The 17,366-nt window shown below is 40.6% G+C and overlaps 1 protein-coding gene and 1 non-coding gene across 4 annotated transcripts in view; both read right to left on the bottom strand.

Annotated features, from left to right (window-relative positions):
* The window catches only part of LOC142423798 (sodium channel protein type 3 subunit alpha), an 85,651-nt gene that overhangs the window by 38,736 nt on the left and 29,549 nt on the right, over positions 1–17,366 (bottom strand). For 2 of the 3 annotated variants that reach the window (XM_075528878.1, XM_075528879.1), the window contains 4 exons: positions 14,207–14,494; positions 4,915–5,262; positions 3,792–3,924; positions 1,235–1,473 (listed from right to left, as the gene is read on the bottom strand). In XM_075528878.1, coding sequence (XP_075384993.1) covers positions 1,235–1,473; positions 3,792–3,924; positions 4,915–5,262; positions 14,207–14,494 — 1,008 coding nt within the window. The remainder of the gene's footprint in view (positions 1–1,234; positions 1,474–3,791; positions 3,925–4,914; positions 5,263–14,206; positions 14,495–17,366) is intronic. The other variant, XM_075528880.1, reaches the window with a different exon arrangement.
* On the bottom strand, positions 12,370–12,513 carry LOC142425271 (small nucleolar RNA SNORA48). The gene has a single exon (XR_012779620.1). It is a non-coding gene; the product is annotated as a small nucleolar RNA SNORA48 (small nucleolar RNA).

Raw genomic sequence — 17,366 nt, 5'->3', positions numbered from 1 at the left:
CTACAGGCTGGAACATTGATCTCACTGGAGTAGATCATTTCAAGAGTTATCGAATACATAGGAGCATAGGAACATTAAGTGGAAAATATAAGCATAAAGGAGAGAAGTCTAAAACAGGAGACAGATGGAGGGCTTAAAAGATAAACAAATCAGAAGAAAGATCAATATCATTATTGTCAAAGATGGGGGAAAAAAGCCAAGAAAAAAAAAACAATGGCTGTTCAACTAAGTCAAATGATGCCAACAAGTTGAGATCACTTATTAAGATTGTGAGACTTTATGCAATTATCTGCCAAGTTCACACAGTCCTCAATTATGCAACAAATCATTAATCTACAGTTGAGCATCTGACCCAAGCTCTGTCAACCAGTTCTTTCATGAGAGTCTGAACCAGAGCTGAGACATCCATAAGTCAATTTGCCAGTGCAGACAGCATAAGATGGAAAGCCATTGAGAATGTTTCCTAATTTAGAAAAAAACAAAAGCACTGTAGGCTTGGGTAACTTCCAAATCCTTGGTTAAAGTTGTCCTGTGAGTCCAACTGCAATTTTGCCTTACGTATTATTTGGTAGTTTGCCTTTACCAGATTCCACGAGTCAACCTCGACTCATGCTAGCGTGAGTTCAGCATTCGTCTGTCTTCCATACCCATAAACCAGAGACCCGTTTCTTTTCTGTGACTTCATCTCAATTTCTTCGTAAAGATGCAGAAGAAACTGCCAGTGGGCACGCACATGAGAGTCTACTCAGGCCTAAGTGATTTGAACCAAAAGTATAAGTGCATTGTACCGACTATTTCTTCCCTTACATGAATGTCACAAAACTGGGTTTTCAGGTAATTACACTTGAAACAACTGTACTCTTCTGCATCAACATGATTCATTGACTTTTCCCTTGATTAGGCATGATTTCTTCAGTGGCTCTGTACACTAAAACTTCAGAGTTATGGAACTAAATAGTTCTTCTGATTTCCCTGAAAATTTAAAGGTAGGTCAAGAGTTTTACAAGTTTATAAACTGGTAAGGCACCATGATGACCCAGCACTGATACAAAACCAGCATTACTGTGAACCACATTTTGGATTGATTTATGAGATTTCTGTGACATTCTTATAGATATTTCTTCCTGTGAAGAGAGAATACATCACGTTTCTTGAGTGTAGCATATTTATATTTATTTAGTTAGATTTATAGCCTCCACTTCTTTCAGAAATAAATGAAAATCCATCAGCTTACCAGGTTCCCGACAGTGAGCACCCTGCTGAACTGCTCCGTCATGGGGTAGTGCTCCATGGCCATGAAGAGCGTATTTAAGACGATGCAGATGGTGATAGCCAGGTCCACAAACGGGTCCATCACGATTAAATTCATAAGATGCTTCACTTTTAACCATGCCTCACAGCAATCCCAGATCAAGAACATATTGGCAAATCTGTACCAGCACGGTGGACATTTTTGTCTAGACTCTTCGAGTTCTGGTGGTATAAAAAAGAGGAATATATTAGAAACCAATAAATATGAATTATTGTGCCTACATTATTATTCTTTGGTTAAACAGATTCTTTTACTTGACTATGGATATTATACTCGTAAGACTGACACGTTTGAGAAGACAATCATTAAATATTTTCACAAAATGTTCATGAAAAATGTCCTGTAGATGGACTTTCTCTTTTGATGAAATATAAAATATAAGCATTTTGTTCCCAAATAGTTAAGTAGGTAATGGTTAATTAAGTTGTTCTATCCTCACTAGCAAAATACAATTTTTAGTAAACCTTATAGGAACATTAAATATATTACATAATTATTATTTCTTCTGAAAATACCATGTAAGTAAAATATTACTTACAGCCGTGATCTTTATTAATATGTATGACCCTTCTGAGCTCTAACTGCCTGCACATCTCCAGCTTTCTTGCACTCAATACTTTCAGTATTGCTTCAGACCCAGACCAACATCTATGATTCATATTTACATATATATTTTAGAACTTTAGCCTAGGATGTATAAAAGTTACTAGTAATTTGGGTGGATAAATCCAGTTATAAAATAATCATCATGTGAGTGCTCAGATATTCAATACACCCATAGGACAAAGACCACATGCAATTAGTTTTTCCTGAAGAACACTGGCTTTATAAAACTGACTGAAAAAATCACAGTGAAAGGTAGTATCCTTTCAACTTCCAAAGGGTAGAGGTGTTTGCTTGTGTGCTTGAGGGGGGAGTTTCTTCCTTGTTTTTAACTTTTCATTATGGTTCTGATGAAAGCTTGCAGAGTAAATTAGTTGTCCGTTCAGTTGTTTTATACGCATTTTGTTTCATGACATTGTTTGCCATCCCCACAATGGACCAACACTCTCCCCACTTCCTTCTTGTCTTCCCCACTTCCATTTGCCTTCTTTCCTGTTCCTGCCTGTCTGAGTTTGCTGTTGGGCCAGCACTCCCCTTTTGATCTCCTCTGCATCACTCTTCTAAGGAGTCTTCCTGAGTTGCAGTCAACTTGATCGCAACTAACGACCGTGGATACAGCTCCCTCCTGGTGTTAGTGCAGGGGCCTGTTGTGGGACTGAAAGCAGAGCTATGGAGTGAGTTCCATTCCATGCCACTTCTGCTTTGCCTATTTCAAATTGGTGTAGACTGTCAGTAACAGTTAACTGAATGGTGTCTAAAGGCCGTATTACCAGGGGTTCCACCAGTCTCCATTAGACCAATAAATCTGGTCTTCTTATGATTTTGGCTTTTATTCCACCCTTTTCCCTCACTCTACACAGAACCTGCTATTGTGATCACCACCAGAGTGATCCGTAGTCATAATCGAGCACCATCTAGTTCTTCCGGTTTTAGGGTAGTAGAAGCTGAGCTTGAAATGGCCCATTAGTCCTTTGACTAATTGTCTTCTTGAGGGTTTGACGTTTTTACTCTTCTTTGCTCCAGAAATGGAGAAACCAATGGTGACACCTGACATAGTCACTCACCAACTTTTAAGACTGAGTACTCTGTTCAGTGAATGGACAAGGGAGCAGTAGCCCCTTCTGTGTGTCAAAAGCCATGCACGTTCGTGTCAGCTATCCTTTCGAGGAAAGTAGTGTTTGCGCTGCGTGTGTCATATGGAAGCGGGGACATCGCTTCTAGATTTCCCATGCGAGTGGAGCGCATGTTTTAATTTGCCAGACTTAACGATGCCACCCCTTCAGTCCTGTCACCATCTCTGTGTCTTGTATTTTCACTTATAAAAGAATGATGATACAGCCCTTTTTGATATGATTGAATTGTGTGCTATTTGAATGATCGCCCAATAAGACTGTTCATAAAAAGGGATGTGTTTAATTGTTGAAGAATAAAATTCCCAGTGATATCACATCAGGAGTCCCTGGTAACACAAATGGTTGGTCTGTTCAGCTTCCTGTTTCTGAAAGGTCACAGCCTTGAAACATCTATGAAGCAGTTCCTCTGCACATCTGGGGTCTTCATGCATTGGAATCAACTTGATGACAACTAGCAACAGTGGAACCTGGCTCTATAAACAAACATGAACTCAGGTAAGAAGAGTTCAGGCCAACATTATGTCTTAGTCAAAGTAACAGTAATGCATTTCATATATGCATACATAGATCTGTTATATAGTTCTGCTCTTGGGTCTCAATTGTATGATTGTTCCACATCCCTGTGAACTATTTTGCCCTGAATAATTGACTTGAGTAATTTTAGGCTAAGATGAAAAGTTCTCCAGACCTTGCTTTAGGGAAACAATCATAGACCGTGGGCTATTCCAGGGCCTGATACTTACCCTCCATTGTGTTGGTCAAGATGCTAGCGATGCTCATGGCTCTTTGCCTTCCAGAAGAATCCTCCAGCATCTCCATTGAAATCTGATAAGAACTTAGCCTTCTCTTTCTCAAGTCTGTTTCAGTCGTGGTGCCCTGCAAACCAAATACTTATGGCTCAAACCACCCCTTTGATGAATAACGCAAGGCCACACTGCATCTCTTTGGAAAATCGTGCTCCATGCAAGTTGCCAGATAATCACTTTCAAGTAATATTACAATATGATTTTAATTTGTTAGTGTATGCTTTAAAAATAACCACAACCACAAGTGATATCTTTAAGCAAGGATTCACCTGTTAGGGAAATTGTGCTATAAATTATTTTCATTAATTTGTGATAACTTTCCAGGGTTATTTCAGGAGCATGCTAAAGTCAGGTATTACTTTATGCCATTCAAACACAAATGATTGGTACAGCTTATGTTAGCGATTACTATAATCTGAGTAATCCCCCCCAAACAACAACAACAACAACAAATTATTAAATAGGTCTAAGGCTGAGGTTTTCTTCTTTGACTCTTACTGACAATACTGACATAAAGGCCAATTATTTTCCATGCACAAACACAGATGTACAATGAAATGTGTGTGCTTTCCTGAGATTTCATTATTTCTATTTGTCATCCTATAAAAAAATCACATTTATATTAGAGCTATTTTAAAATAGTACCGTAATAGACAGTTGTAGAAAAATGCCCATTTTCATTTTTTAGCGGTGATTATGCAATTTACATATGTCAAATTGTGCACATTATGGATAATTATACAACTCTGGGTGAACATCCATTTTAATAAAGATTAAGTTGTCAAAAAGTTAAGAGTCTTGTTCTGGTGGGTCTACTGCATGTTCAATGTGTATTTCATCCCAGACTCCAAATATGGAGTCCTTTTGACTTACTGCACATGAAATTTAAAGATTTTATTTTAATAATTCAACTCATTATAAAGATTCCATTGAATTCTACCCAACTGATCAGACATTATTTTTAAAGGGTTTCTTTTGGGAAAACAGGCTAAACTGCCCAGGCATTGCATATTTCAAATTGATGTACGCTGTCAGTAGTAGCTCATTTATCTATGATCACCTCTGGGGGAAGTTGTCCAGTAGGTGAAGTTAGGGCGGGGGGTCCACCCACCAAGGAAACCACACCATTGCAATCCACAGTGCTGTGCATCTTCCCACTCGCTGGAAGCCCTGGCACCATCCTGGATGACATACTGGCCTGACTAACGTTACTGTTGCGTCGCTCTCCGTGTCTGTGCGGCACGAACAGCGAATCTCTCCTGCTCTCGCTGTCTTCAAAGGTGCTGTGCTCATCGTCCGCAAAGTCGTTTTCAGAACCAACGTCCTTCGCGCGACCTCTGAAGCTGAAAATGCTTGTTTTGCTGTTGCGCCTTGGGGAAAACAGGGAGCCCCGGATGCTCAGCAGAGACTGAGGAGAGGGAAGGGGGAGAGGACCAGTGAGCGAATACACGTCTTCACATGGCACAGTCTGTGAATGCCGTCTTCCCATGGCGCACAATCCATTTGCCCAGGGATTAGAATAGACGACTAGAACATAAGTAAGCACAGTGGTAGAGAACACGTATGTTTTCATGTTTTCTATCTAAGAACTTACTCACATTGACCTTTAAAGAAAGCTCCTTTTTTTTTCTTTCCTGTTTAGCGATTCAAATGTGTAGTTTACTAGGCGTGTAGCCAATCTGTTTAATCAGGGTGTGAGGGGGCAGCTTGTTTGTCCCTCTCTCAGGGGAGGACCTGTCTAGTGACCCAGTGGAGAAGACTCTCCTGCTGCTGCTGATGGTGGCACAAGGTGAAGCAATGGTGTGAGGGGCATGCAGATTGGAGAATGAGTTACGACTCCAACAAGACTGTTGGTTCAAATGGAAAATATCACCCCCAATAATCTGCCTCCACAGAATGATTGTTTCGAACACACCATTATCTCTGCTCTCTCCTTCTGCCTGATTTCAAAAGGAATGGGTTCAACTCTTTTCTGGATTGGTCTGTCTAGATCCATAGGGAATAATATTCAGGATGCTTCCCTAGGAGGCAATCTTCCAAGTTTGCTTACAGTTTCTCAAATGACTATCAATGGCTCACTTTTTTTTGAAAGAATATATGTCGTGGCAAACACAAATAAATGATTCCTTAATTGCTGTATAAATTATTAGTCATCTTTAAACATGGACATTCATTTTAAAAAGCAACACATAGAAACATGACTTAACCAAAGTGCTTATCCTTCGCATCTCGTTTCAATTATACCAGAATGAATCACAGGTTTCCGAAACTTTTATTATTAACTAGGTGCATATGTTATTTCTAGGTGGGAGAAGAGGGATTCACATGCAGTTCTTCTTTGACTTTTTGAGTGGATCTTAAACTGGCAGCACCAAATTCCCCTGCCCTCCTTTCAGTCTCAATGATAGTCTCTTAGGTCTTCAGAACCCTTGTTTACTCCCTTCCTTTAAGCATGACGTCTCTCCTGCTCTCCTCTCTCCTACCTCTATTCACAGCCAGCATCACACACACACACACACACACACACACACACACACACACACACACACACACACATAGTAAGAGACAGAGAATCAGAATCGGCAGCCAACCTTCTCTTTCTGTTTCAGTGTAAAACTATTAAAATAGTCTCCATAGAAAATAAAAATGCACGGCAGACTGTCTTCCTTTAGCTTCCATCCCCTTGCCTAATAACATCCAGGCTGATTTTCTTTGGCCTCCTTTTCGCAGACGGCAAAGCCCCAGACTGATCCTCATTGCTCGTTGTCTCAGTGATTTTCCAGACAGATTACTCATTAAGAAATACACTGGTTTCTTTGGACTTGAGCGTATTCTTCACAGTCTATGGTGTCATGGGTGTCTAGCTTGTTCAACTGGAAGCTGTGTCTATGTTGCGTTCAACTCCCCAATGTCTGATAGTAGTTTGACTGCTTTTCTAACCATTACTGTGATTGAGAGTAAACTGTGTGAATTCATTAATTCACCCCTCCCCACTAATAAGAGTTCCATTAAACATCTTCTCTAATTCCATTTAAATTAGCATTATAACTTTTCTAATATATTTGGAACTGGTGTTTCGAAACTCTTGTGTGCAAATGGGTCATTTTGAGTCTATTTTCTAGGTCTCTGATTTTAGGACTTGGAATTTGATAAGTTGGGGGCATCTATTTGATGGCAGTGGGGTTCTTGATGTTGAAGTAAGTAGTCGGTCTCTGGAATCTGAATTTTCACACACATTTCTGATGACTTGAATGTATGCGTACAGCTAGAGAAAGAATAACTTGGTCATACTTTATTCCCTAAAATGGGTCAATGAAACCATCTGAGAATACCTATAATCTGAAACTATCTCTGGAAGCCGACACTCTGTCCACGTAAAGTCAGTTGGGAGTATGGACGCGCTCCCAGAAGGTGTCTGGTACGTGCCTTTCATTGGCGTTTTTTCATGCTGGAGTGTGTTCAAAGGCGTGCCAGATCTTTGAATTTATTTGAAAGTTCTATTCACTCTTTGGAAACTATAATAATGGGTGTGAGCACAGCTTTCAAGGCAACAGAGACAGAAAAAGAAGATAACAAAAATAGTATTCAGAGAAAATAAACCAAAAATAACACGCTAGAAGAAGTAGCCGAGTGGAGGGAATACCCGCAGCTGTGCCAGCCCTGTCTCCAGGGACACGAGCCTCGCTGCCTTAAGGGTCTGAAGGCCGTCCCATCCTGCCACAGACAGGCCCAAACATAAATTCTAGTTTTGCTTGTTTATTTTTGACCTTGTACAAAGAAGATAAATAGGAGGATGGGCATCAGGGTACAGTATAGCACCAATGAAACATACAGCTTTCCTCTGGTTCTTTAATGCTCCCCCCCCCAACTATCATGACCCTAATTCTACCTTACAAATCTGGCTAGACTAGAGCATGTACATGGGTACAGATAAGAGCTGGAAACACAGGGAATCCAGGACAGATAAACTCCTCAGCACCAATATTGAGAGTAGCTATACTAGGAGAGGAAGGGGAAGGTGGGAAAAAGGGGGAACCTATCACAATTACCTACCTATAACCCCCTCCCAGGGGGATGGACAATACACAAGGGGATAAAGGGAGACACAGGACAATGCAAGACATGAAAAATAATAGCAATTTATAAATTATCATGGGTTCATAAGAGAGGGAGTGGATAAAAATGAGGAGCTGATACCAAGGGCTCAAGTAGAAAGATAATGCTTTGAAAACGATGATGGCAACTTATGTACAAATGTGCTCGACACATGGATGTATATATGGATTGCGATGAGTGGGATGAATCTCCAATAAAATGATTTAAAAATATATGAGTATGGGTTCTCTTCATTTTTGGTAACAAGGGGGAAAAGATAAGTAATTAAGTCTGTAAGCACAATGTTACATGGAAGAATTGGACTTTGTGGGTGACGAGAAGTCACAATTGAAGATGATGTGTGGAACTTCTTGGAGGCACTCAGAATGTCAAGGTAACTCCGGGCCCCTTAAAAATGCCATCAAGAAGTCAACAACTGCACTTGACTATAGTTAAGATGCTCTGGGCAAAATGGAATTGACTTGGGATGTCCACTTGACATAGAGAAAATATCTGGGAATAGAATAAGACAGAGACTCACTTTCCATTTTAAGCCTTTAAACATGTTTACATTTTGTGTTCTGAAAATGCATGTTCTATTCAAAAATAAAGTAACATTTTGAAAATTATGTTAGAAGGCAGGGCACACAGTTTTTGTTTTGTTTTCTTGGTCCTCTCTGCTCTGACATTTTCAGAAGACGTTTGGTTTTCTACAGTGAACCCTGTCTGTCTTTCTCTTCTGGGCCACACAACCCCTACTGATTCTCTTACCTGCTAGCAAGAGGCCTTTCTGTCCCTGGCAAACCAGGAATTGTAAATCGCTGACAGAACAGTTCATTTTCTGAGTGGTGCTCGTGCTAGCTACCTGTCTTTACTGGGAAAGGTAACTTTCACCTTTATCAGGCTATAGGATTTGCTATTGGAATAGTATCTAGTTATGGAGGGTTGATCTACCTCTCTACTTGAAATCTAAAACCATTTGCTCGTAAGTGACTTCCATTCATGGTGACTCACATGTGGGTCAGCGGAGAACTGCTCTCCAGAGAGCTCTTTGCAGTTTCTCTTTAGGAGGTCCATTCTCACCCGGGGCTTCAGGGTGGAATGACTCTCCACGCTGTCAGTTAGCAGTAAGCATTTAACCATTTGATATACCTAAAGCCTCCATTCCTTGATCTAGCCACATCTCCAGTTTAATGATGCTATTTTTCATCTTGGGTTTATGTTGTCAACTAACTTCTCTCAACTGCCGCCTTTCTGTGGCTCCCTTAACCCCAACAAGGCAGGCCTCTCAGGCATATGACTGCATCCGGGCCTTTGTGGTCACTCTTCCACAGCCTGATAGACCTCCTCTACAGGTTTGTTCAATAGCCCATTTTACCAGGCAGTTTGCCCACAGCATCGATTAAAACTTCCACCTCCCATTAGCACTCTTGGCCATCTTTCCCTGGTTGGAAGCCCTGGTGGGTCTGTGAAAAAAGGCTTGGACCTTGCTCACCGTTAGGTTGGAATTTCAAACCCACCTCTGCGGGAAGGCCTGGTTATACCTCAAGGTCAGCAGTTTGAAACCACCAACTGCTCCACAGGAGAGAGATGAGGATTTCCAATCCTGTAACATGTTAGCATCTTGGAAACCCACAGGGCAGTTTGGCTCTGCCCTCGGGTCATTACAGGGAGCGCTGGTGCTATAGTGGTTACAGATTGGGCTGCAATCCACACGGTCGGTCATTGGAAACCACCAGCAGCTCCTCGGGGCTTTCTACTCCTGTAAACAATTGCAGTCTCGGAAACCCACAGGGGTCACTGAGTCAGCATTACTTGATGGCAGTGAGCACAGGCTAATTATGAGTTGAGATCAAGATCGATTTGATGGCAGTGAGTGAAAGCCGCTCTCTTGGAGAAAGATGAGGATTTTTACTCCCATTTCAGAAAACTTTTAGAGCTATTCAATGGCAGTGGATTCTATTTTGTTCTAGGGCATGGATGCTTATCAGGAGCTCTGGTGGCACAGTGGTCAAAGCACTCAGTAGCTCACAGAATGTTTGCTATTTCAATCCCAGTAGCTGCTCCCTGGAACAAAGATGTGACAGTCTGGTCTATAAAAATGTTCAGATAAGAGCTGGAAACACAGGGAATACGGACAGATAAACTCCTTTGGAACAATAGAGTAGCCATACCAGGATGGTAAGGGGAAGGTGATTAGAGAAAGGGGGAACCAATCACAATGGCCTACCTATAATCCCCTTCCAAGGGGATGAACAACAGACAAGGGGGTGGGGGGAGACATCAGACAGTACATGACATGAAAAAATAATCATTTGTAAATTATCAAGGATTAATGAGGGAGGGAGGGAGAAAGAGGAGGGAGGGAAGGCAGGGGAAATAATGAGGAACTGATACCAAGGGCTCAAGTAGAAAGAAAATGCTTTGGAAAATGATGATGGCAACATATGTACAAATATACTTAAGATGATGGATGGATGTATGGATTGTTATAAGAGTTGCATGACCCTCCAATAAAGTGATTTTTAAATGTGTAGCCTGGAAACCCCTGTGAGGGGTTCTACTCTGTCCTCCAGGGTTGCTTTGAGTCCGAATCCACTCAGCAGCCTGGGATGGGATGATAGCACCATCTAGGGCAGCCGGTCACTTCCTTGTTTGGTTACTGTCTGTCCCCTTCCTTCTTTGGAATATAAGTTCCACGCAGTCAGAGAGCTGTTGCTTTGTTCTTGGAGGCCTTCCGTCTTACAGAGCTATCCCTGACATACAGTAAACGTTCAGTGAATAGTTGATGCACTGATGGAGCGAATTCACCAATTTTTCAGTGCAATGATGGAAATAATTATTTTCAGAAGCATGTAAATACCTCCATGGAAATCGTGCTACATATGCGTATACATTTATAGCGAATCAGAGCCACTCAAAGAAGTTTTTCTGTTTCCTTCTTTGGGGGTGAATTTGTCCACTGTAACGTAGCAACAACCAAACTAGCTGTTGTAAAGCCCCAACCAAATCACACTCACTACCGTGAAGTCCAGCAGAGGAAAACTGCTCCAAGTGGTTCCCAAGGTCCTGGAGACTGGCTCATCTTCCTCCCAGAGTACAGCTGGTGGGTTCGAACCACTGACCTTTCAGTGGGCAGCCCAGGCTTAACCAGTACACTACTAGAACTCCTTAACAGTTGAGGTATTCTATATGAGAGAGCTTCAAAAAGTTCAAGGATAAATGAAATGAAAAGATAGGGGGACTTTCCCATGAACCTTTGAAGCCCCTTTGTATATCACTTTATTGCCCACAAGGACTCTAAGTGTTCATATTCCATTTCTTGCTGAAAGCAAGGGAAACTTGAAACATTTACTGATGAAGATCAAAGGCTGCAGCCTTCCATATGATTTGTGGAACATAACGGAATCAAAAATCCTTACAAGGAGACCAATAAGCAACATCATGATGATCACAGAAAAGACAGAAGCCACGAAGGAGACACAGGCAATAAATCAAACGATGCATGGCAGAGGGCAAATCTGCTGTAAAAGATCTTTATAATGTGTTAAATGGCAAGGCGGTCACTTTGAAGATTCAGGTGTACCCAACCCAAGCCATGGTATCTTCAATCAACTCATCACCTGCAGTGAGAAGCTGGGAAACAAATGAGGAAGACTGAAGAAGGATTGATGTCTTTGAATTACGATATTGGGAAGAGATATTAAATAAACCATGACTTCCCTGAGAATGAACAAAGCTGTCTTGGAAGAATTCTCCTTGGAAAGAAGTATGGCAGAATTGCAAGACTTCATCTCTGTAACTTGGGCATGTTTTCCAGAGGGACTGATTTCTGGAGAAGCACATCACAGTTGGTAATGTGGAGGGTCAATGTAAAAGAAGCAGATGCTTAATTAGAAGGATTAATGCAAATTCTGGGTGAGCTCAAACACCACAAAAACGAGGAGCCAATCGGGGTCAGAACTTACTGAACGGCACCTAATCACGACAATGACACCCCAGTTCACAGCAACCTTATAAAGTATGAGTGACTCGACCCAGGTGATCAAACTAATGTAGAGCACAAGTTTTCATGGAATCAGTCATTACGCTGCAGTGGCAAGTCCTTCTAATGACTTCTAACTGTATGAATAATGAAAAATTATCAAGGGAATAAGTTTAAGCCAGAAAAAGAAATCTGGTCTGAGAAACTGAGTTGTCTTACAGTGCCTCAAGTTAACCCTAAATATAGATTACTTAGTAAACATCACATTGTATTCAAGGTATTTTATTATGGAAGGAAGTGGTATTTGAATTAAATATTAAAATAGAGTGCAGTAAAGTTTCTATAATTTAGTAGATGTCTATGTGTGTTATCTATGTGTGTTATCTAACATGAGAATTCAAGGATTTGATTAGTAATATAGATTCTTTTTTTTTTTAATGTGCCCTAGGCATGAAAAAGCTCTGGCCACAATCTGGGCATCAAGCTAGGATGAACAAAGGGCTGCCAGTCTGCTCTGCCCCTGACTGAGATAAGAGCACCACCACCAATCAGGGGTCTCTTTGCCCACAGCCAGGGGATTCTATTTTTGTTTTTCATTAAAAAGTTTTAGTTGTAGGTCAATGTAAATTGTAATATAAACATCTAAAAATAGTTGAATATCCCCTTTTCTCCCAAACAAAAGCTAAATACTGTACTGACTTTTTAGCTTATCATGTCTGACTACTATTTTTTTGGTTTCTGTACTTCTAAAAAGAATATTATACAGGTTAGTTGAGATCCATTTTTTTCTGTGTGAGTTATTTATGTGGTATGCACCTCAAAATATTACTTAGAGCAGTGGTTCTCAACCTTCCTAGTGCCACGACCCTTTCATACAGTTCCTCATGTGGTGGTGACCCCCAACCATAAAATTATTTTCATTGCTACTTCATAACTGTCATTTTGCTACTGTTATGAATTGGATGACCCCTGTGAAAAGGTCGTTCGACTCCCAGAGGGGTCGCAACCCACAGGTTGAGAACCACTGACTTAGAGAGGATGTCCTGGACCTAGTTCAGATTAATATTGTAATGAAGAGTCAATTATTCCTAAGGATGGAATTCTAATGGAATCAAATGGAGTGTTCATATCCATAGCTACACAGATCACAGATTTTTAATAACTTTTACATATGTTGTCATTCGGTGCCATGGTGTTGATTTTCACACAAAACCACCCGATCTCCAACAGAAGGCAAAACCATCAGGGCTCCTGCCACCATCACAAGTGTTCTCATATCTGAGCCCAGTGGTAGAAGCACTGAGTCCGTCTGTCTTGCTGAGGGGCTTCCTCCTTTTGGTGGCCCTCTTTTCACTACATGTAGTGTGCCTCTTCAGGGACTCTGCCTCCTGAGTAGATGTCCAACGCGTGTGAGACAGAGTCCCATCAGCTTCATTTTTAAGGCATATTCTGGCTGTCCTTCTTCCAGGACAGAATTGTTTCTTATCCTGGCAGTCCATGGTATATTCAGTACGCTTCTTTTACACCATAATTCAAAAGGTATCAATTCTTATTTGTCCAACTTTAACATGCACATAAGGCAATTGAAAATACAATCGCGTTACTTTGTGGAGCCTCTAAGACGACTCCATTGAACATGACAGAGGTGAGACTAGCCTTTCCTATTAGAGATGACAATATATTGAAGAATTGAGTAGCCAGCGTGAACTCAGAGGGAAAGCAGACTTCCTCCAATTGCATTATCTTCTAGAGCACTTAGATAACTTCACTTGAATGTATCATAGAACGACACCCTACCAGTATAAGACAGGCTCATGATACGACCGTTGTCATGTCAGGCGATAAAGGCAAATCACAAAGAGACATTTCTTTTAAAACTTCATGCATGCAGTATCATCGTAACTGTAAGTGGAAGAGGCAGAAACTCATAAACACAAACGATAAGTTCATCTGAGGTTGTAAGATGGAAAAGATAAACAAGAGATTGAGAAGCAGCCTCACTGAAGAGAAAAGACTCTGGATACATAGTTAATAATAATACAGATTATGAAGCAGGTCTCAAAATAATTTTAAAAACTTAATGTAGTTGGTTTTGTTTTAATGGAACTTTCTTTAAAGAGAACATATTCTAAGAATTTAAAGAATCAAATTAGGTTCCTAACTTTTACTTACATTCGGTGTGGCCAAACTATACCCAAAATATATTAAAGCAATTACAAAAGCAAACCAAACGCCACCAGCAAAAACCAGACCAATTAGTAGAGAGTCTTACCTGATGAGGAGAACAGAATTTCTTTTCACCACTCAGTCGGTTTCCGTCCATGGAGAAAAGGAAGCTTCTTCTTTTGACACTGTCTTCAGATTCTGATTTGGGAAACCGATCTCCCTCTCGGTTACTTCCATCAACGTGCTCCCTCTGTCTCCTTTTCTTCCTCCGGTTCCTCCATTCCTTAGCACTTTTGGAGCTTAATTTAGACGCTTCCGAAGAACTCTCTAAGAGCTCTCCTAATCCGCCTATCCCACTGAAGTCTCTCGAAGCAGCCGATGCTGCTGCTACCGCCTGTCGTGAAACAAAGCCAAGCTCTGTTTAGAAGAGATAACTTTGGAAACAGTCAACAATGCTACAAATGTCCTGTAACACTCTTATCAATTCATTGTGTTGTATCGCAAGAAGCTAAGACATGATGGTTGTGATTAGTTGCTGGTGAGACTGTTCCAATGCATGGTAACCAAACAGAACAAAATGCTGCCTGCTCCTGCGACCTCTCCACGATTGTTGGTGTGTCTTAGTCCATGGAGTTTACTTAATTAATGTTCCTTTGTCTTCAAATAAGGAGCCCGGAGAGATTCATGGTTAAGCGTTGGGCTGCGATCTGCATGGTCAACAGTTCAGAACTACCAGCAGCTCCGCAGGAGGAAGACCAGGCTTTCTACTCCCGTCTTGGAAACCCACAGGGGGCCGCTATTAGTCAACATTGAGAATGGCAGTGAGCGAGTCTTAAAATGCGAGAAAGACTGGGCTTTATACGCCCATAAACCATGATGGCCTTAGAAACTCATGGGGCAGTTCTACCATCAACTCATTGGCTGTGCGCTCTTTAGTCTTAAAACGACATGCAAGAATATTCCAGCGTATGCAGTGGATCAAGGAAAGCCTGGCTTTGAACCTCTCCCCCAAGTTTTTTTCCCTCACTCTGTTGATATTAGCCTTAGGGAGGGCCTGGCTCTCTGAAACCTCTTCTACACTTTAAAAGCAAATGATAGCTTAGTGGTGGTTGCCGGGTGGGGGGACTGGGAGGATAGAATGTCATTCCTATAAAATTAAGAGGATGACTGGTCTGCTTTCCTGGTCCAATCACATCTGCAGTCTTGTTGCTCTCGAATGGTACTGGTAATAATGGAGTGGTGTTTTTCTCCTATCTACACCTTGGGCAACGGCTGCTTCTTTTATATATTTTTTCTGAACTCAAAGCATTCATGTGTGTCTATTTTCTCCCTAATAGATGGAGTGGGAATGTATTGGCTGGCTTACCCTTGTCCATTATTTGAACTACATTTAGTACTATAGTTAATATTCCAGGAATCATATTAACTTTAGAGAATTTATCATATAGCACCTTTATTTTTACATTTTATGTGTTTATAATTGTTTATGGTTACCAATAAAAAGCTATTAAACCACCAATGAATAAGCACCTTAAGCAATCATTCAAAAGCCTATAAGGATGTTAAATGTTTTCTTTCCACACATTTAAAGTATCCTAATTACTTTCAATTTCTATATCTACTGATGAAACAAGCACAGCTAGGGCTTATGTGAATAGTATTTTCAGGGTGGACATGATCTAAGCACGACTGTAGATGTCCTAATACAGTACAAACCATATCCTCATTAAGCATATGCCTGTTTCTAAACATAACCACAGCAAAAGACATGATCAGCTTATGAGAATCTTAGTTAAGGTTTATGCAGATGTCATTATTAAATAAAAACAATTCTAATTTATCAAGCACTGTGTTCTGTTCTCCCCTTCACTAGATTGTAAACTAGAACGACTTTCTGTCACCGAACTTGCACGCTTACTGCCTAGAATGACACTTGACATTAAAAGGACTCAATGAATGTTTGTTAAAAAAATGTATCAAGACAGTGTCAATTGTTTTAGATGTGGAAGCAAACGGGGAAGTGCTTAGCCTTGACATGTTAAGATCTCAAAAAATATGTGTGTAAGAATTTTTTAACAGTAAAATAGTTTAGGAAAGAGTGAAATAAAACCCATTCATAATTCTCTGACAAAAATTGTAATTTGTTGCCTTCTTCCTGCTAAGTGAACCCTCTCAACAAGTTCCAACTCAACAAAAACTTTTTTTTTAAAGTCAACTAAAGGTGCTATGCTTTGGATTCTCTAGGACTAACATGGTTCCAGTGATGTGCAGTATGGTATTAAATATTGTAACAGATTTATGTATTGGACTAATAAGGTTGTTAGGTGCCAACGAGTTTGTTCTGACTTAAATAGTGACTGTCGTCTATATGATAGACTATAACACTGCCTGGCCCTGCACCATTCTCACAATGATAGCACGGTTGAAGTTCATGATTGTAGCCATGGTGTCAGTATATTTGAATGAGAGTCTTCCTCTTTTCGCTGATGCTCTGCTTTACCAGATGGTGTTTTTCTCCAAGGACGGGTCCCTCCCCATAACATGTCTGAAGTACTTGAGGTGCTAGTTTGATTTTTAGAGATTCGTCAACTCACTCCTAAGGAGCATTTACAATGTACAAATTTGTTTATGTGCGAAATCCATTTCCAAGATTTGATATAAAAATGAAACACAACTTCAGAATTTGGGTGTGTATAGGATGTGTGCGTTGTCAGATAGCTTGGTTTCTATTGAACTATTGATCATTAGGATCACTTCTCCTATCATCCATGATGACAGCGGAGAAAATGTAGAAGATTCTATGTATGTAAAATAAAGTGACCAAATAGTTACATCATAATCAGTGTATAGTTGGTACACATGCATTTATTAAAAGAATGCATTTACTAAAAGTTAATGAATTTAGTAAAATATTGAATATACATATATTCCCTTTTATCCAAATAAAAACCTTAATTCACCTTTCCACTTTGTCTAGCTACAAATACAAAACACACAATTGTAAGCATTTGCTGACATTTTAGTACTCAAAAAAAAAAAAGCAGAGGGGCAGTGAAAGAGAGGAAGATCCTGGACAAGGTGGATGGACACGGTGGCTGCAGCAATGGGCTGAGACGTGGGCACAATGGTGCGATGGTGCAGGACTGGGCGATGCTTTATTGTGTTGTACACAGGGTCACAGTGAGTCAGAGCGGACGTGAGGACACCTAACAACAGCAGCACTAGACACTAAGGAAGTTGTGCTAATACTCCCTTGCCATAACCCT

Source organism: Tenrec ecaudatus, chromosome 13 (assembly GCF_050624435.1).
Source record: "Tenrec ecaudatus isolate mTenEca1 chromosome 13, mTenEca1.hap1, whole genome shotgun sequence".
Lineage (NCBI taxonomy): Eukaryota > Metazoa > Chordata > Mammalia > Afrosoricida > Tenrecidae > Tenrec > Tenrec ecaudatus.
Note: the sequence above shows the minus strand (reverse complement) of the source record. Positions and strands in the feature narration are given on the sequence as shown.